The sequence below is a fragment of the Callospermophilus lateralis genome, chromosome 3, assembly GCF_048772815.1.
Source record: "Callospermophilus lateralis isolate mCalLat2 chromosome 3, mCalLat2.hap1, whole genome shotgun sequence".
NCBI lineage: Eukaryota > Metazoa > Chordata > Mammalia > Rodentia > Sciuridae > Callospermophilus > Callospermophilus lateralis.
Genome location: NC_135307.1, coordinates 150,925,399 through 150,952,608, shown reverse-complemented (window position 1 = coordinate 150,952,608; position 27,210 = coordinate 150,925,399). Strand labels below are relative to the sequence as shown.

General features: G+C 44.7%; 1 protein-coding gene across 1 annotated transcript in view; it reads right to left on the bottom strand.

Annotated features, from left to right (window-relative positions):
• Positions 1–1,877: 1,877 nt before the first annotated feature.
• Acss1 (acyl-CoA synthetase short chain family member 1) overlaps positions 1,878–27,210 on the bottom strand; it is a 62,806-nt gene continuing 37,473 nt past the window's right edge. The window contains exons 4-14 of the mRNA XM_076851443.2: positions 24,101–24,276; positions 23,554–23,706; positions 16,563–16,710; positions 14,878–15,015; positions 13,165–13,257; positions 11,505–11,617; positions 11,012–11,138; positions 9,113–9,240; positions 8,911–8,974; positions 5,154–5,272; positions 1,878–3,511 (exon numbers count right to left, since the gene is read on the bottom strand). Of these exons, the coding sequence (XP_076707558.2) occupies positions 3,332–3,511; positions 5,154–5,272; positions 8,911–8,974; positions 9,113–9,240; positions 11,012–11,138; positions 11,505–11,617; positions 13,165–13,257; positions 14,878–15,015; positions 16,563–16,710; positions 23,554–23,706; positions 24,101–24,276 (1,439 nt within the window). The 3' untranslated portion in view covers positions 1,878–3,331. The remainder of the gene's footprint in view (positions 3,512–5,153; positions 5,273–8,910; positions 8,975–9,112; positions 9,241–11,011; positions 11,139–11,504; positions 11,618–13,164; positions 13,258–14,877; positions 15,016–16,562; positions 16,711–23,553; positions 23,707–24,100; positions 24,277–27,210) is intronic.

The window sequence follows — 27,210 nt, the reverse complement described above, 5'->3', positions numbered from 1 at the left end:
TCTCAGAGAACTCCCACACCTCAGGCTAACCTCTACTTGTCCCACGGCTAAATCTCCCTCTTCTATCCAGGGAAATGAGGGGAAATTCATGGAACCTTTTCTTTACCATAAAATCAGATGTTGTGCATGAAACGGGGATGAATGCACACCTAACATCATCTCATGATTTATCTTTAGAAAATGTGGGCAGTCAAATCATGAAATGTTGAACTGTTAGCCATGAGTTTTTGTTATATCTTATTTAAAATTTAATAGGGACATACTTCCTTTAGGAACTAGTCATGCCGAAAAGCTGAATTTCCCTTTAAGCACAGCAACTTTTGCTTTAGCTAGTTCAAGTGGAAATCATCTTAGAAGGCACCCACTGCCCCTTCCTAAATCTGTGATTTGCCTCCCTGGCTTGTGGTCATTACAAAAGTAATCTAGCATGCTGGCCTGAGGGGCACTTATTGTTCAGACTGACAGTCTTTGAAACCCAGTCTGATGTTCCTCTCTTTCTCCACTTCTTAGGTGCCCCATCTCTGCCATCACTGTCGCTGCCTAATCTCTCTGCATCTCAGTGTCACAAATTTTGGTGCTTGTCAGGACATTTCAATGATGACAGAAAACCAAAAACAAGAAGGAAATTCGGAGAGCAGGGTGAGTCCCAGCATTTTGATGGAGCCTGAGCTTATCCCTCAGGCTCCATTCCCCATGTGGCCTTTTCTCCAATAGGCCCTATCTTTGGTGTCCACATCCTGCCTTATCCATCAGGGAGCAGGCAGTAGTCCCTTTACCCATGGTGTCCTTATGCTCCTCAGTGGCCCCGACAGTATCACATGGCCAGGCCTGAACCTGTCACTTAGGCCAGGGACTATGATACCAGAAATTACCATCACACACCCACCCTTGCAGTCAGAGTGAGGTCACTGAGAGTGGAGTGAGGATGGCTCCCCACAGAAAATCAGGGACACTCTACAGAATAGCCACATGAGGCCCTGCCTGGGGAAAGGTATGTGGCTGCACAACTCAAGAGCAAATCCTACCATTAGTTCCCACAGGATCCAAAGGTGCAAAAACATGTCTTTTCCCAGTGAGTTGCTCTTCCACGCATTCAGAGTCTGCCACAGATGGGCACCCAGGGGTCCTGCCAGCATCCCGGCACCCCATCTCTGTGCTCATCTAAACTCAGTGGCTCAAGAAAACACCCCTTGGGAATAGTCACTCCAGCTCTGACTTATGAGGCAGCAGGTGTCCAGGCTTTGCAGGAGATAGCTCAGTTGTGTTCTGATAAACATCCTGCTCCTACATTTGGGGCAGGATGCAGAAATCCTCCCCTGCCACACCTAGAGCGGGGCTACCCTAGATGTGGGCTATCCTGCTCATGTTCGCCTTCTGGCTACCCAGGATATTGCTTCCTTCCTCACTTCTATTACCCTCCACACCAGCACCACACACTAGACCTTTGTGTGGTGATGGGAATGTTTGTCTCCCTGTTGTCCAGTGGACATGTTGCAGCTACTAAACATTTGAAATGAGGGTACAATAACTGAGGGACTATATTTTTATTAGATTTCATTTAATTTATAACTAAATAGCCACAAACAGCTAGTGTGTTGGAAAGCACAGTAATTCAAAGCCAAGTAAATTTGTCAAATAACAAAGATAGGTAAGCTGTTAGTGTATATTTACTCCCTATGAGAAAACAGATTGTTTGTTTGTTTTTGCACTCCTGGGGATCAAACTCAGAGCTTCACATATGCTAGGCAAGCATTCTACCACTGAGCTATAACCCAGCCTAGATATATTTTTAAGTGTTATCTTTTGAGTGAATAGGGGCCTAGGGGTACATTCAGCAACAAAGACTAGCCTTAACCAAAAACATCACCATAATGAGAGAATGGACAAAATAAAGCTTTATTTGAACACCTCTGCAGATCATCCTGAGAGTTTATATCAGCAACGTAGAAACATAAGCCATTTCATAAACAGTGTCATAACTATGGCTCACCAAGTCCAGTGCGTGGCTCTTTGTTGCTAATGGTAAAAGAAGCACCATTATTCAAAGTGTGTGTGCTATGGCCACTGCCACATCCTGGGATCACAGTATACTCGCCTGATCACTAAGAGGCCAGCATAGTAAGGGTCCATAGAAGGTGTTCAGTACCCCAGCAATCCCTGAACACCTACACAGCTACAAGGCACTGTAGGGCAGATAGGACAGCCTTTCCCTGCCCTTGAGGGCCCTGCTCCCTGATGACCTGCACCTGTGAGCAGACCCACACATGTTTTGTACACTGTCCATGAAATAAGCACTCAGTGGCCTCATGATTTACATCATTTTGCTAATGTTTGGAGGATTTAAGGCACATTGCAAAAGAGAGAGACTTGATTAGAAGCTCCAAGTCTCATCATTGGACCACAGTAGTTATTGCTGCAGCCACAGAAAGAAGGGCAGAAAGAGTCAGGCAGCACTAGTGCTATAACAAGTCACCTGAGTTTTCACTGGCTTCTCTGAATGGCTGTACATATTTGGAGCATGTTCACCTCCTACCAAGAGGCATCTGGGGGGAAGAAAACCTTTCCAGATCATATCTTGGAGAAAAATGCCCACAGGAGTAGCTTCAGAAATAAAGGTGAGCATGTTCACCCTATTGCTTAGGAGTTAATTCTATTTATAACACAAACCAAGCACTGGAGAAATAGACACCAGGAAATGGACATCAAATTACAAGCTGGCAAGTTCTTAGGATAGCTATGCAAATATGTGAATCAGATTTCCAAACACACTAAAAAACAAAAAGAGCATCCTCTGATTGTCCCCATGTTTCTCACCAGTGTAGGCAAAAAGGGAGATTTTCATAACTGTTACAATGAGTGTATATAAGGAAATCGTCACAGTACTCTTGAGTGTTTGCACATTATTCTCCCCAAATATAAAAGTATAAAAAATAAAATCTCTGCCTTTTGTATCTAAGAACATCAGCAGAAAACAATGATTGCTTCCAGCTCTTAAGTCCAGGGAGCTGGCTCCTCTACTGGGCTTCTCGCCTCCCTGTACTGTCTCAAAGGGACACAGATGTGGATGACAATGATTTTAATTCTTGGAAACCAAAGCCAGGGTAAGTGTAACAAGTGCTACCCCCATCTGACAGTACCTCTTCACAGGTTATATAACTCTGGGGTTCTCCCAGAAGAAAGAAAGAGTCTTCAGACCCACTTCACACTCTGGGCGGTACATGTGGGCTATGTACTAGGACAGGAGTTAGCCACCTCAGGGTGACATTTGAGGAGAACGTGTAGAGCCGAGGTGCCGATCATAGTCCGAGTGTCCAGGTAGAAGTGTGCCTTCTCACTTGGCAGCAGCCTGCTTGTCTTTGTATTTCTGGAAGGTGCTCAGAATTTCAGTGATGACACTAGGGTCCTCCAGAGTGGTGGTGTCCCCCAAGTCCTGGGCTCCACTAGTGACGATCTTCCTCAGGAGCCGCCGCATGACTTTCCCAGATCGAGTTTTAGGAAGACGCTTTACCACCTGGTAAGGACAGCAGAAGCATCAGAATTGGGCATATCTGGCTATACTGAGATAAGGACTCTGCTTGGGGGATGATACTCCTCACTGGGGACTCGCAGTGGCTCACTGATATATGGGCCCACATCAAAGAAGGATGGGGTCCTTAGTCTCTGGCTTTCTCTTCCTACAACCTGGATCTAAGGCGGAATTGACCCACAGGACAGCATCAACCATGGGGGGCTTTGCTGAAGGCCACACCAGTCCAGGTCAGCTGAGTATCACCTCTGTCCTAACAGCTATACCATGTGAGGCTCCCCAGGTAGCAGCAGATCCAAGCACAGGTACCTTATCTCCATCCCCAGACAGAGACTTAGTTGGTCTGTTTTACACAAGAGGTGAGAACCATTTAACAGAAAAATTTTGTCTTGCAGTCTGAAAATTTAACATTTAGCATTTTCAAACAGCTATGTCCATCAATGCAAATGGCAATACATTAAGAGCAGTGTTTGGGATCTCCCCCACCTCCCTTTGGTGCTGGGGAGTGAAGCCAGGGCTTCATAAATGTGACATCTTTAACAACTTTAGCAATTCTGCCTTTGGAAACATTTCACTTCACCTAAAAACTCTAGTCACTAGGCCAGTATTGTGAATAATACCAAATGAAGCTAGGCCCCTTCTGCTCCAGAGGACAATCAGCAACTCAGGAATCATAGTAGGGAAAAAGTTAATGAAGAAAGGAATGAGAAAAGCTAAAGGGATGAAAAGGTGGCCTAGTTCTGCCCCCTAGATCTTTCAGATGAGTGATCTCTCTCACTGGCACCTGGAGATGTGTTCAGAAAAACTACACAAGGCTAGAAAATTCTGGTATTTTCCACATGTGTCTCTATCTAATATCCCTTATTTGGCTGGGGTGTGGCTCAGTGGTAGAACACTTGCCTAGTTTGCACAAGGCCCTAAATTCAATATTGTTATGGTCTGTATCATAAACATCCCCTGAAGGCCAAGTGTTGAAGACTTAGCCCCAAGCCTATGGTGCTATTGGAAGAGGGTAGAACCTTTAAGAGGTGGGACCTAGTAGAAGGAACTCAGGTCACTGGTAGTGTGACCTAGAAGGAGATTTCAGAACCCTGGCCCCCCCCTTCTCTGCTTCCCAGTTGCCATGACATGAGCAGCTTGGCCCGACCATGTGCTCCCTGCCCATGATATACTATGCCACTACAGGCCCAACCAACCATGGACGGAAATCTCTGAAACTGTGAACCAAAATAAACCTTTCATCCTTCTAAGTTGATTATCTCAGGTATTTTGTCACAGAAAAGGAAAGCTAACACAGATACCCAGATACTAGAAATATTATTTTATTTTTTGCAGAAAATAAAATAATATTTCTAGTATTCTTTACTACCTAGTACTGCACCTGTAACCAGCCTCCAAATGCCAAAGTACAAGAACATCGAATCTTGCCCAGAACTCTCCTAAACAGATAAGTGCCATAAGCTTTGGATGCTACAGATCCTCATTGTCTCTTGTCATTCTCATCTATCATCCAGGGAAAATACTACTAATGTCAGTTTTAACTGTAAAGAAGAAATACACTCACAAAAGCATCACTATTTGATCATTTGAGGAAGTAGGCTTAAAATGAGCAGTGCCATCCACTCACCAGAATCTGATCAGGCACGGCGTATTTGGCAATCTTGGTGGCCACCGTAGACTTGAGTTCACTCACCACCATGTCTGCGTCACCCACATCATCTTTCAACACAATGAAAGCAAATGCAGCTGGAAGGAAAGCAAAGGTTCGAGGGTGTTGGACCCTACAAGATACCTCACAAAGCAAAATGTTTTGTATAAACTACCATAAATCCAAAAGATCTTTAAGCCCTACGTTGGTGACACTATGGCAGCTGGTTTCCTTGCAACCCTAAAGATGTATGACCGTTGCATGGCAAAGTGGCAGTGATTACTTGATCACAGCACCCTGGAAGGGCAGTCATGTGGTTGAGAGTTTGGCACGACATATACTGTCGTGTGAATTAGCTACTGTTGGCTCAGCTGTGCGAGAACCCGTGATATGGGCTGAGGGACACAAAGTTGGTGGGCTCCAGACTCATGGGCCAATATAATATAGCAGCCACTTCCACAGAGGCTGTTTATTTTACATTAAATTAAATTATAAACGCATTCCTCAAATGCATGAGCCACATTTTGAGTGCTAATAGATACCACATGTGACAGGGGCTGCTCTGCTGGACAGAGCAGATATAGATATGGAACAGTTCCATCATGACAAAACACTCTGCTGGGCAGCCCTGGCCAACCCATATCTTAGTGCCAATACTAGGTTTTGCTTCTCAATATCCTAGCAAGTTACAGAAAGGATGTACAATGGATTCCACTATCACACAAGGATCTAATCCTATTGTTCTCCACATGAATAGTTATTCCCCACTCCATTTGTGATACCCTGTCCCTTCCCACTGACTGTAACATCCTTTCTCTCATGCATTAAGTTTCTATATACATGTGTATAGCTCTCTTTATGGTTCATTTGCCTGTTAATTCCTGCACTAATTCCCCTCATCTTAATTCATTCTTCTGCTAGCACATATCTCACCTAATACACTATGTAGTTTCCTCATTGACCATGTTTATTTTGTTCTCTCCCCTTTGGCTCCCTAAAGGTTAACACTTTGTCTATTTTATCCCTGCTGTGTCCCCAGCCCTGATACCATGCACTGAACACAACAGATGCTTAATAAATGCTTGTTAAATCCATCAGTAAATAATTATTTCCCAAACAAACTACAATCTGCAGGCAAAGTACAGCTTTTGCCTATGCAAATCACCTGGCAAACTCCTATTCATCCCTCAAGACCCAGTTCAGCCCCTTTGTACTCTGTGATACTTTTCCTGACTCTGCCCATAAAACTACTTGTGGTACTTGCTGTGTAAAGTTTGTTGTCAGTCCTACTACCCCCATCCACGAGGTTGTGAGATCTTTACTGGAAAGAACCCCATTTTTGTCATCCTATTAGTTGATATGGGATTGGAAGTGGGCCTGGACTATTGAGTTCTTATAGAGATGGAGGGAGGAAACCACATGGAAGGAAGAAACAGTTAAGAGTTAGAAGGAAATGGATAAGACCCAGGATATCAGAGGTCAGAGGCATGAGACCCTGGTCAGAGGCTCAAAGAGTCTGAGTCTTAATTAAACTAGTGTTACTTAAACTAAACTTAATTAAACTGGGGCTCCCCTCACTCAGACCAAGTGCAAAATAGAGGGTGTGTTGATGGATACATAACAGCATTGACAATCAGCTTTGGGGCTAACCAATAACTTAATGGGTTACTCATAGATTACAGATAAAGAGATGTTTAAATTTGTTAGAAACCAAGAAAATGCATATCATTACACCCATGAAATGTACATTTTCTCCCAACAGCCTGGCAGGTATAGAAAGGCCAGATAATAAAGACTTGCTTAGGATGAGCAAAAATGCTTAGAGCTATTGATGGGTATGGAAAGAGCCCAAGAGCCCTGAGAGCACTGAGTCGGGTGCCCTGCAGCCAAGACTCTCTCCTCTGAAAGAGCCTCAGAGACACCTGCATCCTGGGCTATGCCACCCCAGGAGAGGACAACCCCAACATGATCTCCAGACCTTAAGCTGCCCTGTGAAAGGTAGTTACTATCACATACCCCTACCTTTTGTTCCAAGTTTGCTTTCCAATGAACCTTCCCTGACTTTGCACTTATTTTCTGGGGTTTTTCTAGGGGCTGATGGTACCTGGGATCACCAGCCCCTCAGCAATACCTTTGTCCTCTCAGGGCCCCAGACCCTGAGCAGGAAGCACTGCTCAGCCATGGGACTCAGACACACTCAGCTCCCACAGCTTCCAGACTCCAGAAATGTACCAGTTCGGAGGATCTCCAGAGGTTGGGTCTAGACTCCTGCCAGTGTGAGGTCCCTTTAGAAGTTACCCAAGTCATACGTGAAGAACTTTCCTATCTTCACTCTCTTCCCACCCAAATTATGTCCAGACCACACCTCTGCTGGGCACTGCCACTCACAGCTCTCCCATTAACAATTCTGGTCTCCTATTAACAATGCCATAGCAGCCTCATCAGCACATCTGTTTCATGGCAACTGAAAATGCTGTTTTTAGAGCATTTAAATAAATTTTAAATTCTACAATGGGTCAATTTGAGGTAAGTACTTGAAGGACTGAGTTGTAGCTCAGTGGTAGAGCATATGCTTAGCATACATGAGGCCCTAGGTTCAGAGCCCAACACCAAAGCAAATAAAAATAAAATAAAGTATTTGAGTAAATAGTGGAACAGTGGAACACAAATGTGGCAGGGAGGCATGTGATATTTGGGACAAGTTGTGACACAGAATGTCCCTAAAAGAAGTAAGGTAAACACTCAATCCCAGGCTACTGAGTAGGGCAAAAGAGGTCTGCCTATCCAGCAGTGTCCTGGAATAGGATCAGCATATGCCTGGGTCACACTATACCAGGTCAGTGTGGCCACTGTTGACCTGGCTTTACAATACTCCAGCACTCCTGCCCTTCCCCAGACACAGCCACTTAGGAATCATCAGGCTTTGGAACAAAGTGTGTCCTCAGTACAGAATACCATTCTGATCACTCATTTTACCTCCCCCTGCTTGTCAACATGCAATGGGAACCACGGGTCAGGTTTCTCCAGAGTCCCAGCACACTGCTCCTGCACTGTGACATACAGACATGGCAAAGGCAGAGCTGACACGAACATGGTGACCAAGCAGGTGAACAGGGGAGGACTAATATGGCCGGACATTTTCTTATGAACTCTCTGTAACAGGGCTTGAACAGTGCCAGGAGGAAATTTCTCAAGACCAGCCAAGGGCCAAACAGGCCACAGCTTCTTGTGAAAGAGTATCCTTAAAGGTCAGTGAAGCCTGGGTATTTCAGAATTCACCCTAGCCTAACACGCACAATGTCCAGATTCCTCACCCAAAATCTCCACTTGAGAAGAAAAACAACAGCTTCACTCATTAAAAAAAAAAAAAAAAAAAAAAGTCCTGCCCTCCAGGGCTACTCCTTTTTTAAATTATTTTTTTATTTATATATGACTGCGGAATGTAGAATTCTTATGACATATATAGAACAAATTTTCATATTTCTGGTTGTATACAAAGTCTATTCACACCATTTGAGCCTTCATCCATATTCTCTGGAAAATAATGTCCATCACATTCCACCATCATTTCTAACCCCATAGTGGCGTAGGGAGAGGGAGCTTGGAAGGAATAGACAAACTCTAGATAGGGCAGAGGGGTGGGAGGGGAAAGGAGCAGGTCTACTCCTTTTATTAGAGTTCCTGTGATGGGCATGAGATCAGGAATCAAAGAGAAGTGTATCCTGCAGCCACTTACCTTCCCCTTTGATGTCATGGGGGTAGCCAATGACAGCAGTTTCCGGCACTGCAGGGTGGTCAGCCTGTGCGTGACAGAGAAGAAAAGGGTGACCCCAGGGTGCTGAAGGTAACTCAGGTTGCACATTCCCACCCCAACTCAAAGGTCAAGAGAGGCATCACAGAGATGCAGGGGCAAAGGAGAAGGTCCAGGCCAAGCTCACCATCGCATCCTCGATCTCCGCGGTCCCCAAGCGATGGCCACTGATGTTGATGACGTCATCCATGCGCCCTGTGATCTGGTAATAGCCACCCTCAGTTCTGTGAGCCCCATCTCCTGTGAAGTAATAGCCTGCACCACAGCAGGGGGAACAGCACCAAGAACTTGAGAACAGAACCCACAGAACTTCCAGCTTCCATGAGAAACAGAGGGACCCATGTTCCAACCTCACTCTACAGACCAAGCACTGAAGTCCAGTGCTTGGCTGAATTCCTGACCTCCTGGCCTTCCTGTCAGCTCCTAATGTAGACACCTCTAAGTAATACCACTTGGCTGTGTTCTAGTGAAGGGGCAGGTGGCACTAAACAACAGAACATTGATCCTGTGAAGACTGCATAAGTCCAGGAAGCAGAACACAGACAAGTATTGCCTTCAAGAAGCTTCCCCCAAATGATGAGTCTCAGCTCCCTAAGCTTAAGATTTATTGAGAAAATTACTGGTTTCAAAAAGATAGGGAGGATGGTGTTCATATACACTTCTGACCCAATAACACAAAAGCAAACCAAGAAAAAAATAAAAGTAAACTGCACCTCAAATAGAACATTAATCTACAGGATATATAAAGAACTCAAAAAACTTAACCCCCCAAAACAAGTAACCCAATAAATAAATGGGCTAAGGAAATGAATAGATACTTTACAGAAGAAGAAATATGATTGGTCAACAAATATATGAAAAAATGTTCAACAACTCTAGCAATTAGAGAAATGCAAATCAAAACTACTCGAAGATTTCATCTTACTCCAGTTATAATGGCAATTATCAAGAAAACAAGCAACAATAAATTTTGGCAAGGATGTGGGGGGAAAGGTATACTCATATGTTGCTGGTGGGACTGCAAATTGGTGTAACCATTATGGAAAGCAGTATGGAGATTCCTCAGAAAACTTGGAATAGAACCACCATTTGACCCAGCTATACCATTCCTCAGTTTACACCCCAAGGATCTAAAATCAGCATACTATAGTGAGGCAGCCACATCAATGCTTATAGCAGCTCAACTCACAATAGCTAAACTATGGAACCAACCTAGGTGTCCTTCAACAGATGAATGGATAAAGAAAATGTGGTATACATACACAATGAAATATTACTCAGATTTAAAGAATAATGAAATGATGACATTTGCAGGTAAATGAATGGAGCTGGAGACTATCATACTAAGCAAAATAAGGCCAATCCCAAAAATCCAAAGGCTGAATGTTTTCTCTGATATATAGATGCTAATCCACAGTGTTCAGGGGAGGGGGGGTTGTTGGGAAGAATAGAGTAATTTTGAATTAGGCAGAGGGGAGTGAAGGGAGGGGAGGGGGAATAGAATGAGTCTGACATTAATACCCTATGGGCATATATGACTACATGACCAGTGTAATTCTACATCGTGTACAACCAGAAGAATGAGAACTTATACTCCATTTATGTATGATGTGTCAAAGTGCATTCTACTGTCATATATAATAATTAGGACAATTTTTTTTAAAAAAAGTAAACTGTAAGAAAACTCCCAGACAGTTTTCCAAAATGGAAAACTTCATTCATCTATCCTAATAGTAACAGGATGCCCACTATGGGCCAGGTGCTATGCTTATGGCTTCACACCCATGTCCACCAAGCCCCCACACAGGCCCCTGAGGTAGGACTGACTTGCATGGTAGAGATAAGAAAAGGTAGGTAAAGAAAAAGGAGGCTGGATTTAAATTCATGCCCCCAGAGGCCCTCTTCTTAACCACTGCATTGCAATGCACTCAACTGCTATTAACTTAAAGCGTTTCAGTAATCCACGGAAATATGATTCCATGAATCTATGGGATAGGCAGGAGAGTCCCTTCTTCAGCACACTCACCTGGATATGCCTTGAAGTAGGAATCTATGAATCTCTGGTGGTCGCCATAGATAGTCCGAGCCATTCCTGGCCAGGCCTGGGAGATGCACAGGGCCCCAGAGACATCGTTGCCCTTTATGACATTTCCCTGCAGACCCAGGGAGACGTGTGTGAGAGAATGGGTAGACTGATAAGCAAGGAACTGAAAATCAGCTTGGCCTGAGGCAGAAAAATGACAAGCCAGGGTCCAAGTAGAACTGCCTCAAACTTTCCTCCAGAGGCACCTAAGGAAAGCCCTGGGCTCGCTCTATGCTGTGATGCCATCAAATGTCTCTCTGAGAGGGGACTGCAATAAGGGCTGCGTGGGGACTGTGGTCTCTGCTTTAGAGGCCAGACCCTGGGTGCACACAATGAGGGAAAGGAGAGTAGAATAGACAGGGACAGCAGGAGGATGCCTGGTGATTGCAGTTAGGTGCGTGGGCAGAGGAACAACCTCCACAGGACACTCACACACCTTCTCATCCAGGAGAGCAGGGATGATGCCAAAAAAGGGCCTCATGGCCATGCCAGGGAGGATTTCTGCCCCTTCTTCTGAAGGCCGAGGTGCAATGCAGATGCCTCCTGTTTCTGCAAGGATAATGAGAAGAAAGGCCAGATTAGCTTGGGAGTCAGTGACAAGTTTGTCCAGACTATATCCTCAAAGGACATGTGACACTTCCTCTGTGCTCTGCCAAAGTGGGAGGTGGATGGGACCATGCTTTCTGGGGCACAAAAACTTTTTTTTTTTTGTACCAGGGATTGAACTCAGGGCACTCAACCACTGAGCCACATCCCCAGCCCTTTTTTGTATTTTATTTAGAGACAGGGTCTCACTGAGTTGCTTAGTGCCCCGCTGTTGCTGAGACTGGCTTTGAACTCATGATCCTCCTGCCTCAGCCTCCCAAGCTGCTGGAATTACAGGTATGTACCACCGCACCTGACTGGGGCAATCTAGGCTTGGGTTTGGGTCCCTCCACAGGGACACAAGCAGAACCCTAATGCAGGGCTCAGTCCTAGAAACTCCACATTCTGCAGCTGGGGCAGAGGCCTCCCTCCGCTCATGGACCCTTCTGTGTCAGACCCTGTGTGAAACAGGAAAGGGCAGAGTCCACTCACTTACATAGTAAGATGGAGGAAAAAAACTGCTCTGGGTCAGTGCCCATTTGACCCAGCAAATAAGAGAGGCCCACAAAGCCTGTCCTCGTGTCATCTCTCCCACTCGTCTCTATCTGCGTGGAAATGCATCCTGAGACTGAGCTGTAAAAGAATCTCCATCTGTGACTTTCTGAATGAATAAGAACTGTGCTATTCAGAACATCTCACTTACTGGCTACTTGAAGATGGAGACCTTGGAGAGTTGCGTTATTTTATCAGCAGTGACCTCTTGCCCAAACATCCCAGTACGTCAGACATCCCAGAGAGGCGGGGACAGATCAAAACAAAATGCCCACAGAAACACTTCCTTCTCCCACTGGAATTTAAACTTATGGTCTCTTGTAACACAGTGCCCTGTCCCCATCAGATGTACCAGTGTTCAGAAAAGGGCCCCTTGGGGCTGGGAATGTAGCTCAGTGGTTGAGTGCTTGCCTAGCATGTGAGAGACCCTGGGTTGGATTTCTAGCAACAAGGAAAGAAGAAAGGGTGGAAGGGGAGGGAGGGAAGAAAGAGAAGGGGAGAAAGAGAGGAAGGAAGGAAAGGAGGGAAGGAGGGCTGGAAGGAGGGAGGGAAGGAAATAGGAAAGAAGAAGGGAGAAGGAGAAGGAAAGGAAAGTGAGGCAAGGTAAGGCAGGAAGGGACCCCTAAAGAGAGAAGTGAATACTGAGCACTTACTACATGCCAGGCCTGGGCCACATACCTGAGTTGTGTCGTCTCACTTCATCCTCACCCAGAGCCTGTGAGGGAGTACTCACTTTACAAGTGACGAAACTGAGGCTCAGAAGTCATTACACACAATCTTAACAGCTGTAAAACAGCAGCCATGTGTCGAAGAGACTCAGGCACATGGTACTCATCACACTTGCTTCTGACAGCTCAAACCTTGGTCTCAGCCTCACCCACTAGACCCTCCAGAATCAAGGCTTACACTGAGACCAGCACCCCCAGACCAGGTCTCCATCTCCTCGGGAATATTCTCACCTGTCTGCCACCATGTGTCCACCAGCGTACATCTGCTGTCCCCCACCACCGTGTAGAGCCACTCCCAAGCCTCATGGTTGATAGGTTCTCCCACTGAAACCACACATGAAAGAAAAAAGAAATTAACAGATCTCAAATAAACCTGAAACTAAAAGGAAGAGATTGTCAAGGGGGAAACAGCTTTGTAATTTTTCTAAAGAACATCTGGGGAGACCTGAAAAGCTGTAAGTTATCATGTTTGTGGTCATCAGAGAAATATAAAGGATACCAAGGTGTTTTCACTATTAGGAGGTCAAAAAGCAAAACGTCACCAAGAATGTGGGAGACACAAGTATCACATACACTGTAGGAATACAGTTTGGTACAGAATTTTTTTGAGAGGGAATTGAGACATATTTATTAATATTTAAGACTAAACATGCCTAATACAACTACTTTAGACAATCATTGAGCCAAATCTTTTAAAGCTAAATATAGAGCTGGGGATGTAGCTTAGTAGAGTGCTTGTCTAGAATACATGAAGGCCTGGGATCCATGCTAAGTACCAAAAAATAAAAATAATAAATATACATCTACCCTATCACCCCAAAATTTGACTCTTGACACTCTCCACAAAAATGAGTGTAGAGCTGGGTTGGTAGCATATGCTTGAGAGGCTGAGGCAAGAGGATCACAAGTTCAAAGCCAGCTTCAGCAAAAGTGAGGTGCTAAGCAACTGAGTGAGACCCTGTCTCTAAATAAAATACAAAAATGGGTTGGGGATGTGGCTCAGTGGTCAAGTGCCACTGAGTTCAATCACGAGTACCCCACCCCACCCCACCCCAAAAAAAGTGTAAATACCCACCAAAAGTGGACACATATAGTCATAGCATTTCTGTTCATAACAGAAACTATAAACTGACTCAAGAGTAGAATGGATAATAAATTATGGTATATCCGTCCAATGGGATACCAAAGAGCTGTGAAAATAAACAAACCTCTATGACTCACACAGCATGCTCTTTGCCTATTTATACAAAATCCAAAACACACAAATTAACCAGGAACACTGACCCACACCTATAAACCCAGCGACTGGGGAGACTAAGGTAGAAGGGTCGCAAGTTCAAGGCCAGTCTCAGCAATTTGGTGAGCCCCAATCTCAAAATAAAAATAAAAAGGGCTAGGAATATAGCTCAGTGGTAAAGCTCCCCTGGGTTCAATCCCCAGTACAAAAGCCAAAAATCAAAACAAAACAAAAAACCCCACAAAAATTAACCCACTATAAGAAAGGCCAAAAGCAGTCATGGATAGGGGATACTATACAGAGCCTTTCTGTATTCTATTCTATATTCTTCTATTTCTAGAGCTTGACTGGGGTGTTGGTCATCAATTTAAGTCTGTAAGTAAACATTCCTCAAGTTAAGCCCTTGACATTTGTACATTTTACTATGTCTTATACCTCAATGGGAAGGAAAAAAGAAGTGCTTCTGCCTTAAGTGTCTGCCCTGATAAAATACCCGCAAAGGGCTGGTATTCAGCCTATGCTTACCAGTTTAGACCCACTGTTGCTAAAATAGTGAAATACTCTCCTGTTGGCTGCCTCCTGCTCAGAAGCACCCCTCCCCCAGTCCAATGTCTCCTGGAAGAACAGCCCATGTTACCGCTAAGTCCATCCAGATTCTGACAGCCCACTCATGCAGACCTTCTCCTGCCACATGGTAGGCCCCTCACCTGACCCCAGTGTCCGCAGGGAGGAGCGGTCATACTTCTTCACCCATGTGTCGCCATGTTTCAGCAATAGCCGGACGGCTGTTGGGGCGCCATAGAACTGATTGATCTTTAACCTCTGCACTGTCTCCCAATACCGACCTACAAAAGAGCCCAAACCCACAGTCAATAGGAGAATCTATCAAACATCATCCATTTTAAACCCATCTGAAGACAACTCCAGTTTTACTAAGTGCTGGGTATGCACAGACATCTACATGTGGTCACAAAAAAAGGGATCGATATCTGTCCCTGACAGAAAGGGGTCCAAAAGGCAGCCTCCTCCCAGGACACCCCAAATCCAAGGCAGCATGTTTGCACCTGGTTTTGGATGACTGCATCCACAACGTGTATAGGAATTAGCTCAAAGGGATATTGTTAGAGTCTGTAAACAAGTCAGGATGGCGCCTGGCAAAATGCCAGGGGGAGTGGTTTGTGAAGTAACGCCATCAAGCCATTAAGTGTGGAGATTCCTTATTGGTTGACTGCTGTATCTAGTTTATGTTAATTATATATGTATATATACCGCTCCTGTCCTACAATAAACGGCTCCTACTCCTGCTGTATCAATGTACACAAGTTGTTCGTCACCCCCGCCCCAGTTATTTTGTCCAGCCAGCCAGGCTACAATAAACGGCTCTTGCTCCTGCTGTATCAATGTACACAAGTTGTTCGTCACCCCCCGGTTATTTTGTCCAGCCAGCCGGGCTGCGGCAGGATATCACTATGAATTTCAAAAATGACATCAAACTTTGACATAGTCACAAATTAAAGGACCCCTAAAGGAGTTAGTGGTCTTACCCCTAGTAGCACAATCTCTGCTGTGTGTGCACAAAGCCATGTACCCAGTATGCCTAGCATGCACACACCTGACCCCTCCTCCCACGGAAACCAAACTTACACCATTCCCTGAAATGATGCAAGTGAGACCACATGGGCTATGACTCTCCATCCCTAGCATTGCCCCTACACCCACTTCCTTGGTTGTATCCAGCCCCATTTGTCAGCTAAGAGGAGCCAGGGGAGGTAAGAAAGAAGTCCATGCACTGTAGAATGCTCGGGGCAAGAGTCCACAGGCAGAGTTGCTATAGTTCTATTACATTAAAACAAATTATTTGGGAACAGTATGTTATGTGAGAGAAGATACCACAGGCAACAAGATGTGACCATGTTCTCAAAGTGATCTCAGTTTAACAAAGATGGCTCCAGGCCACACATGGCCTTAAAGGATCTAGCAGAAGGGCTAGGAAGGACAGGATAGGAGGGCAGCTGGCCTGGGCTTCAAGGAAAGGATGGATCTGGTCAGGTGAGGTGGCCACAGAGGTAAGAGGGCCAGTGCTAAGGTACTGGCCCAAGGCAAGCAGCTTAAGTTAGACAGACAGGAACACTGCAGTGGGTAGTTTTGAGATGAAGTAGCTTCTGGCTCATAATCAGACTCCTTCATATTGAGAATCTAATCTTCCTGAAGACACTCTGATAGGTGCCAGTCCACTCAGCAGTGCTCAAGGCCAAGCTTCTCCAGTGTCCACTTTAGTGTCTTGTCAATCACAAGAACCACCCCTTTCCAGAGCTCAGCCTATGCCTTAATGCAGGCCTTTTCCCTTCCCTACCACCAGTGCCAGGACCCAAAGAGGATGTTCAGTTCCTACCAGCATCAGGGTAAACAGGAGTGCTCTCAAAAAGGACACTGGTGGCTCCATTGCAGAGGGGTCCATACACCACGTAGCTGTGTCCTGTGATCCAGCCAATGTCAGCCACACAGCCAAAGACATCGCCTGGCTGGTAATCAAACACAAACTGTGAAAACAAAAGGGGGACCATTAGGAGCTTGTCCTTCCACCCCACCATATGCCCACACAACGTGTGCTTTGGTCTGTAACTGAGATGCAGTCACCATGGCCACCAGTGGCAGGATGAGAGAATGCATTATGGAGGCTTCATATAGTGCACAGAAGGGGAAATACAAAACTACAGGTATAAGAAACAGTAGATGTGAGCCTGTGGGAACTGTCTGGGAGAGCTGACAATGATGCTTTTCTTGAAATAGGTGTACACTCAGAGGCAAAACTTTACTACCTAGTTGTCTGTTTAAAATACAGGCACCTGGACTGAGGGCATACCTCAGTGGTAGAGTGCATACTGAGGATGAAGAATCCCCAGCACACACACACACACACACACACACACACACACACACAGGCACCTTTCTGTATTACTTTATGCTGCAATTTTTAAAATCCCTTAAAAGCTGCAAAACACAAAAGGCAAAAAGACCCAAAACTTCATTGAGTATCATTAGCTTCTAAGAGCTCGAGGAGATATATTTGTATTTCCTTCATTCTGGCTGAGTGTCCAACCAGAGCCTAATCCTGTCTTGGGATCCAACTGCCCATCTGTAAGAAACACAGAGAACAGAGGGACACCAGGAACAAATGGCCAAGTGCTACAACAAAGTTTAAGAAAATGAAAGGGATAGAGGGGAACCCATCCCTTTCATTTAAAAAGACATCAAAGCCAACTTTTTCTTCTATCAGACGCCATGTCTCTGATTTGATATCAAGTTCCTTGATCCACTTTGAGTTAACTTTTGTGCATGGCGAGAGAAAGGGATTCAGTTTCATTTTGTTGCATATGGATTTCCAGTTTTCCCAACACCATTTGTTGAAGATGCTATCCTTCTTCCATTTCATGCTTTTAGCCCCTTTATCAAATATAAGATAGTTGTAGTTTTGTGGATTGGTTTCTGTGTCCTCTATTCTGTACCATTGGTCCACCTGCCTGTTTTGGTACCAGTACCATGCTGTTTTTGTTACTATTGCTCTGTAGTATAGTTTGAAGTCTGGTATAGCTATGCCGCCTGATTCACATTTCCTGCTTAGAATTGTTTTTGCTATTCTGGGTCTTTTATTTTTCCATATGAATTTCATGATTGCTTTCTCTATTTCTACAAGAAATGCCGTTGGGATTTTGATTGGCATTGCATTAAACCTATAGAGAACTTTTGGTAATATCGCCATTTTGATGATGTTACTTCTACCTATCCATGAACAGGGTATATTTTTCCATCTTCTAAGATCTTCTTCTATTTCTCTCTTTAGGGTTCTGTAGTTTTCATTGTATAAGTCTTTCACCTCTTTTGTTAGGTTGATTCCCAAGTATTTTATTTTCTTTGAGGATATTGTGAATGGGGTGGTTGTCCTCATTTCCATTTCAGAGGATTTGTTGCTGATATACAGGAATGCCTTTGATTTATGCGTGTTGATCTTATAGCCTGCCACTTTGCTGAATTCATTTATTAGCTCTAATAGTTTCTTTGTAGACCCTTTTGGGTCTGCTAGGTATAGAATCATGTCATCTGCAAATAGTGATAATTTGAGTTCTTCTTTTCCTATTTTTATGCCTTTAATTTCTTTCGTCTGTCTAATTGCTCTGGCCAGTGATTCGAGAACTATGATCTACATACTGTGGGGTCGGGCTCCAAATTCCTCAATAGGACACCCATAGCACAACAGTTAATAACTAGAATCAACAAATGGGACTTACTAAAACTAAAAAGTTTTTTCTCAGCAAAAGAAACAATAAGAGAGGTGAATAGGGAGCCTACGTCCTGGGAACAAATCTTTACTCCTCACACTTCAGACAGAGCCCTAATATCCAGAATATACAAAGAACTAAAAAAATTAGACAATGAGATAACGAATAACCCAATCAACAAATGGGCCAAGGACCTGAACAGAAATTTCTCAGAGGAGGACATACAATCAATCAACAAGTATATGAAAAAATGCTCACCATCTCTAGCAGTCAGAGAAATGCAAATCAAAACCACCCTAAGATACCATCTCACTCCAGTAAGATTGGCAGCCATTAGGAAGTCAAACAGCAACAAGTGCTGGCGAGGATGTGGAGAAAAGGGTACTCTTGTACATTGCTGGTGGGACTGCAAATTGGTGCGGCCAATTTGGAAAGCAGTATGGAGATTTCTTGGAAAGCTCGGAATGGAACCACCATTTGATCCAGCTATTCCACTACTCGGTCTATTCCCTAAAGACCTAAAAAGAGCATACTATAGGGACACTGCTACATCCATGTTCATAGCAGCACAATTCACAATAGCAAGACTGTGGAACCAACCTAGATGCCCTTCAATAGACGAATGGATAAAAAAAATGTGGCATTTATACACAATGGAGTATTACTCTGCATTAAGAAATGACAAAATCATAGAATTTGGAGGGAAATGGATGGCATTAGAGCAGATTATGCTAAGTGAAGCTAGCCAATCCCTTAAAAACAAATGCCAAATGTCTTCTTTGATATAAGGAGAGTTACTAAGAACAGAGTAGGGAAGAAGAGCATGAGAAGAAGATTAACATTAAACAGGGATGAGAGGTGGGAGGGAAAGGGAGAGAGAAGGGAAATTGCATGTAAATGGAAGGAGACCCTCAGGGGTATACAAAATTACATACAAGAGGAAGTGAGGGGAAAGGAGGGAAAATATAAGGGGGAGAAATGAATTACAGTAGAGGGAGTAGAGAGAGAAGAGGGGAGGGGAGGGGGGAGGGGGGATAGCGGAGGATGGGAAAGGCAGCAGAATACAACAGACTCCAGAATGGCAATATGTAAATCAATGTGCAACTGATGTGATTCTGCAATCTGTATATGGGGTAAAAATGGGAGTTCATATCCCACTTGAATCAAAGTGTGAATTATGATATATCAAAAACTATGTAATGTTTTGAACAACCTACAATAAAAATTAATTAAAAAAAAAAATAAATAAAAAAAATAAAAAAAAAAAATAAAAAGACATCAAAAATATTGTGACAGGGGCCAGGCCAAGCACAGTGGCACACACCTTTGATTACATTGACCTGGGAGGATGAGGCAGGAGGATCACAAGTTCAAGGTCCCCTCAGCAACTTAGTGAGAATCTGCCTCAAAACAGAAAATAAAAAGAATTGAAAATGTATCTCAGTAATAGAGCACCCCTGGGTTCAATCCCCAGTATCCAAAATAATAATAATAATAATAATAATAACAGGCAAGAGTAGGCTCTAATGTCCAGGGATGAACTTGTGGATAGGACAAACTATAAAAAGAAAAACACAGAACAGTGATTATTTGGAATATAGAAGAGGGGGCTATGGTCATAAAGGGGAGGTTGGTAACATTCCATTTCTTGACCAAAGTGGCATTTGCCTTATAACTCGTTAATTTGATTTGAATAGTTTTCTTTTCCATGTTCTAAAAAGATTTTTTTAAAACTCTGGTCAAGTTGGCCCCCAAGTCCTGCTCCTGAAGACTGCTGGTCAGTTTCTCCAGGGTTTGCAGGTAGCTCAGTGGAGTTTACAAGTGGCCAGGTGAAGCTATTTTTCCAAACTAGGGAGATATTTTTCCAGGCTCTACAAGAAAGAATGCATTTTTATTCTGTGGCCCTCATCACAAAATGTTCAAAAGTCAAAAGAATTATTAATACAACTTGAACCCAAATTGCCAAGTCTGTCATGAGACTGCAGAATTCTCCCCCTATAGTGCATGGAGGGAGACCAGTCTCTGAGGGCCCAGCAGCCAGGCAGAACCCCAACCCCACTATACACCCCAGACATCACTCGCACCTCCAACACACTCCAGAGTCAACCATTCTAAACCAGGCGAGCAGCACACCTGTAATCCCAGCAACTCAGGAAGCTGAGGCAGGAAGATACCAAGTTCAAGGCCAGCCCCAGCAATTTAGTGCCGTAAGCAACTTAGCAAGACTCTATCTCAAAATAAAAAACGAGTATGTAGATAAGTAGTAAAATATCACCAGTTCATCTCCAGTATCAAAAAAGAAAGGAAAAAAAATCACAAAAACCAAAAACCTTTTTCCCTAAGAGCCTTAATTCTATAGTATTAGCATACATGCATGTGTACACACACAAACACATGTGCACATATACACAGGCAAGCATATGCACATATACATGTACCCACACACATCTATATGCATGCAAACATGCACTTACACACACATACTTGTGCAAGAGCCCGCATACTAACATCCCAGTGATTATGATGAGGGCACCAACAACATATTGCGCCAATGGCTTGATACACCTAGTCACCTGAGCACAGTTACCTGAGCTGCAGGACAGCCCCAGATGTGAGGACTCTTAACCCCACCTTACAGCAAAGGACACACAGACTTGGATTAACACAAGCTAATCCAGCCACTGCAGGGCATAACTGGGACACACATCTGGTTGGTAGTTCACAGTTACCTAAACAATCTTTTTCCTATGTGTTGCTACCACTGAGCAGAGAAAATTGTAAAGTTGCCTACTTTCCTATGGATGCCTAGGTCTCCCTGCATCCCAAGTCCTGAGCACTGGCATGGGGCAGTCCCTAAATAGCAAATGGATGAGAAGAAACACAATTCTCTTTCCATTATTTTTCATATTTAGTCTTATCTATAGAAGCCTAAAACTCTCCATTCCTAACACTTCAAAAAATCTCCCCATATTGAAAAGTCATTCAAAAGATGTCCCCCATGCCTATAACCCCACTTTTTTTTCTGATGTAAACAGTGTCTGGGGAACACTTTGAAAACACAAATAGGCTGGGCTTGGTGGCTATAATCCCAGTAACTAGGGAGGCTGAGACAAGAGGATCACAAGTTCAAGGCTAGGCTGGGCAATTTATCAAGAACCTCAGTAACTATGCCAGATCCTAAGGCAAAACTTAAAAAATAAAAATAAAATAGTTGAAGATGTTGCTCAGGGATAGAGTGTCCTTGGTTTCAATTTCCAGTACAGAAAGTAAGAAAGAAAACACAAATAACAAAGAATCTCACCACATTTGCAGCTTCCCTAATGTATGTTTTATATAAATTGACAGAAACAGATCCACTTTGACTTTCCTGGCATTGGGTCTCAATGATTATGTGTTCCAAAACATTTTTACTTACACAATCTGCCAATCTTTTCAGATGAGCAAACTGAGGTCAAGAAAGGTCCAGGGACTCATACAAAGTCAGCCAGCAGCTAGAGGTAAATATGTTAATATATATTCATGTTCAGCATGACATATGATCTGCTCAGCTGGTTCTGTACCACATCTGTCTTTCTGCCTCACTGTCAATGTGCTGGGCATAAGTTCTGTGCTCTAGCACTTCCTTCTCTTTCCCTCTGTAATTCTCTCTGGGAAACTCCTTACCTCACTTTCATCCCCAGGAGGCTCTTCCCCAAGAGACCCAGCCTGCCCAGTCAGAATTTTCCATCTTACCCATAGTGACCAAGTCAGAATTAAACTCTGGATTAATTAAACCTAGCCAAGATTTTTCTGAGACTGTTGAGGCTTTCTCTGGCTCCTGGGTCAGCCTGGCTGGGAAACTCACCTTCAATACAAGATGGCCAAGGCAGGGAAAGATGCCACCAGCCAGGTCAGCATCCAAGCTCTGCTTATATGGGCCTAGACTTCCAGGTCATCTGAGCCAGTCAGTTCCCTTCACCACTGCCACCAGCAAGAGCTAAGTTGGCTTTTTATAACACAGTGTAGTCCACAGATGGTAGCTCAAAACTCAAGTCCACATGGGACATGTCAGCTACTCCCCAAGGTAACTACGAATACCCTACTAAATCACTATTCCCCTCCCATCCACATTTAAATGAGTACTGTTTTGCAAATGCATTTATTAGAATAAAAAATATGATCTATCATTGATTTATACTGCAAAAGTGTGGCCCACTATAATGCAATTTCCACATAGTAATTTAAGTTTCCTTATAAAAGTAATTTTTTAAAATTTTACTTTTGAAATGAGCAGGAGATAGAACCCAGGGCCTGGCAGTACCCATCCTCAGCCCTCCTCCTCACACAGGCCTCTCTACCTTGTGAGTCAGGGCAGCATACAGCAGGTGTGGACGAGTCCCTTGGGGGTACCGGTGCTTCCCGAGGTTACAGCATATGCTAGGTAAGTGCTCTGCCACTGAGCTATACCCCTTGTCCTTTTTTTATATTTTGAGACAGGGTCTAAGTTGCTCAGGCCAGCCTTAAATTTATAATTTTTCTGCCTCAGCCTGGAATAGCTGGGATTTTTCAGTTCTGGGATGGAATCCAGGACCTCACACACACTAAGCATGTGCTCTACCACTAAGTCACACCCACAGTCCTTGCAAATTTCTGTTGTTTAGACTCTTGTATTTCCCCAATAGAGTTGTAATATACAACTTTTTACATTTCGGATGGAGCAAGGGACTCATGAAGTCAGAAGTGCCTGGGCCCAGAGCATCAGAACACAGCCCTGCTGATGAGCAGCATCAGCCTGATGTCAGAGCCAGGGAGGCTCCATCCCACAGGCATCAAGCTGACTGAGGAGTGGGGGCAGGTTAGAGGACTGCAGGACCACAGTCAGGCTTGGATGAAGGGCCCTGTCTTGTCTCACAAGCATACATCCCTGCTCCACTATCTCAATGGCATGACTCACAGTGGCCCTGCTTATGAGTACACCATAACAAAACACCATATTACATCAAGAGGCATCATCCCAACACAGGAGGAATTCCAGCCTTAACTGCATACCTCCCAACCCTGCCCAGAGCCTGCCGGTGGCATGGCAGTACCCATCCTCAGTCCTCCTCCTCACACAGGCCTCTCTACCTTGTGAGTCAGGGCAGCATACAGCAGGTAGCCTGCCTGGGTGTGGACGAGCCCCTTGGGGGAACCAGTGCTTCCTGAGGTGTACAGCATGAAGAGCATGTCCTCGCTGTCCATGCTCTCTGGGGTGCACACAGGGGCCTCTTTGGCCATTTCCTAGAAGGGAGAAGAAACACACAGCAGATACAGGGCAGTTAGTCTCTCCCCTTCGTTCAGCTTCCCTGAGAACACCATTTCCCCAGCTGCAGCAGGACTCAGCAGAACAGATTCAGAGCACCTTCTCTGGTCTGCCCAGGTTCGATTCCAAATGCAGAGAAGACACAAAATAAAAAGATGGATCTGGACTGTACGTTTAGCTCAGAAATTGAGACCTTGGTTCAATTCTCAGCATGAAAAAAAAAAGTGGGGGGGTGGTGAATACAACAAAAGAACCCTGACACCTGTAGGGTACCACGATTGAGAACTACAGCCCAACCCCAGACCCTGTTAACCAATTTCTTCTATTAATTAACCCTGTTAATCTCAAACTACACAAAGTAAAGTAACCCACCTGCTCAAGGGGAATGTCCAGATCCCCCATGTGGACCTTGTTGTCTGTCCTGTGAGCCACCAGGACATGCTGGACAGTTGGACAATTCTTCACAGCTTCATCCACTATTTTCTTCAGCTCCACCACACGCCCTCCCCGGAGTCCTTGGTTGAAAGTGATAACCACCTTGCATTTGGCTAACAGAGACAACATGGACATGTCTAATCAGTTTCCTCCCTGCTTCAACCCTCGTAGCCCAACTTGAAGCCACACATCCCAGGCCTAAGAGTGTCATAAAGTTCAATTTTGAGTAAAAGAATCAATCAAAAGAGTGGCTTTGCTATGCAGCAGCACCAGGTCTTTCCCAGCTCTGAAGATAAACAAGAAGGAACTAGAAAAAATGACAATGAAGCTCAACTTCTCCTCCTTCATGTTGGCAGATAAAGACAGTTTCCGAACCAACTTCCACCCTTCCTTCCATCTTCCCCAGGTGAGGGGCTGTCACACTGCCCATGGCAATCATGGTGGCAGTGCAACACCCAGAGGTAAAGGCCAAGCCCACAGTGTCCCAGTTCCAGGGGCATTTTTATAAGCCAAGAACCTTCACTGTCCAGAGAATAGAGACCCCTCCACCCCTGGTGGCTTCCCAGGAGCTGTCCACCTACCCTCACCTTTAGATCAATGCTCCCCCCTGGTTGCATTTGGTCTTCAATGACTGAACCTGGGTCAGCCAGGCCCAGGACTATCCTGGGGAACCTGAGCTTCCTAAGACAATAAGGCAAGGCCCAGAGCAGGAAAAGAGAGACACACAAACTTGGGCATGAGGATCATAGGCAAAGGAGTTACCCTTTGCACTGTATCTAATGTGGGATAACCCAGAGGGAACAAGACTGTGGTGGGTCTGGAAAAAATATCCATTGTAGCAATAGGCTGTACCGAGGGCCTATTGTAGAGCAAAGGACAGAAGTTCTGAGGAATTACTCCCACCCCAGTTCTCCTCAATCAATGACTCTCAACAGAAGAATAAGCTCTTTAACTCCCCTACAAGCATGAGGGGTCATCCTGATGCACGTGAGCTATGCTATCTCTCAGGCTTCCCTGTGGATGAAATTCTGGCTGCCCAATTTCTGAACCCACTTCCCAATGCCTGGAGACCACCTCCCAGATAAACGCCTACAGTGGGACTCTTGGCTCAGGATCTCTTCTATAAGAGCAATAAGTCACCATATTCCTGAGCCATATTCCTGTCTGAAAATACTTTTGAGCCACATGCCCAGGACCTTTTTCCTCCTAAGAGCCCTAGAGATGTCATGAATTTGAGGGCTATAAGAATTCTCCAGCACACGACTTTGCAGCCATATGACCCCATAGGCCCATCTCTAGATTGGAGAGACTGGAGAGATTCTCTAGACCTGCCCAGGAGTAGCCATACCTTCATGGGGCACTAGGACACCCACATTGGTCTGGCCACATTCATTCTTTGCTCTTCAGACCTTAGCAATATGTCACCTAGAGAAACTGAGTCATATGAGGCCTATCAGAGACTCTCCAACCCTACATCCCTGTAGGTGGGTATGACCTGAGTGAGTGCCCGGTAGATGAAGAAGGAAGATGACCATCTCCCACCCATCTCCCATGCAGAAGTGGCAGCTCCTTCTCCAGCCTCCATGACTCATACCTCACTCCTGCATTCTCACTTGTCCAGGGCCCCACTACCCAAGCTATTTTCAAGGTCAGGACCCAGGGAGAGTACCTAGGAAGGACAAGGTCATCTCACCCACTGGATCATTCTACAGCAGACTAATGGGTATAGGGCTGGGGGGCATAGGCAGGAGCCATGTGACACTATTTGGAAGGCCTCAACTGTCCCTTCCTGGTTTGGAACAGGTCTTGGAATCTGTGTTAGTTCTCAATCACTCCCATGGAAATGACCACAAACTTGGTGGCTGGGATACTTCTTTTTAGTTCACTGGTAGGCTTGACAGTTGCTCTGGGCAGAGTCTCACAAGGCAAAAAGGAAGATGTTGGCAGGCTGAGCTCCCATCTGGAGGATCTGGGGAAGAATCTACTCCCTGGCCCAACCAGCTATTGGCAGAATTGAGTTCCATGAGACTTCAGGGCCAAGGTCTTCATTTCCTTGCTGACTGACAGCCCTGATTAGCTTCTAGAACCACCCACATTCCCTGGCTCATAGTCCCCTTTATCTTCATATAGCAATAAGCAAGAGAGAAGATAAAAGAATAATGGTGACAGCCTGGAAGCCGGGGCAGGTGATTGGAACTCTAGAATCATGCATACCAATTAAGGTGGCTACCTGGCTCATGGCAAGATCCTGAGTGGTCACACTCAGAAAATACACCAACCTTCCTAGTGGTAGACTGAAGATAGCTACAGATTCTTTGACCTAGTCTTATGGAGAAAGATAATCTAGGTCCTTTCCCCTTGTATCTGGACTGGCCAGTGAATGGTTTGACCAATGAAGTATAAAAAAAAAAGGATGCTCTGTGTATTCTAGTCCTGACCATGAGGACAATCAGGCCGTCTCCACTTTCTTCCTCTAGGAACCATGTCATAAGTCTGACTGCCTGAGGTTCTCATGCTGTGAGGAAACCCAAGACAGCCACATGGAGAAGCCACACGAAAAGAAAGAGATGCCAGGTCAGCCCCCAACTATTCAAAGTCAACCCACTTAGTGTCTGGAAATCATGGAGCAAAGAGAAGCCATTCCTACTAGGTCTATTTGATTCCTGCCCCACAGTTTGTGAAATAAAAGAAAAAATGTTATGTTCAATTGTTGTTTTAAGCACTAAGTTTTGGTGCAGTTTGTTACACAGGAAAAAAACAATCAAGAATGCCCCTTGTTGACCCAAGAGGACCCAGACACCTCTTAACAGAGTCTTGCCCCCAGAAACTCAATACCAGGAGAGCTTGTCACAGAAACCAGAGGGTGTTGGGGCAAGTTTTCCTTAGTGGTAATGTTCTGAAAAAATGTTACAGGAGGTCCCCTGCTAAGGCCCTCAGAGGTGGTGAGACCTCTGCTTTCCCAAGCTGGTGGTTTAAGAATCCTGAGATTCTGGGCACTATCCCAGCATCCAGGTACTAAATCCCTCATCTTCCAGATTTTTCCAGAG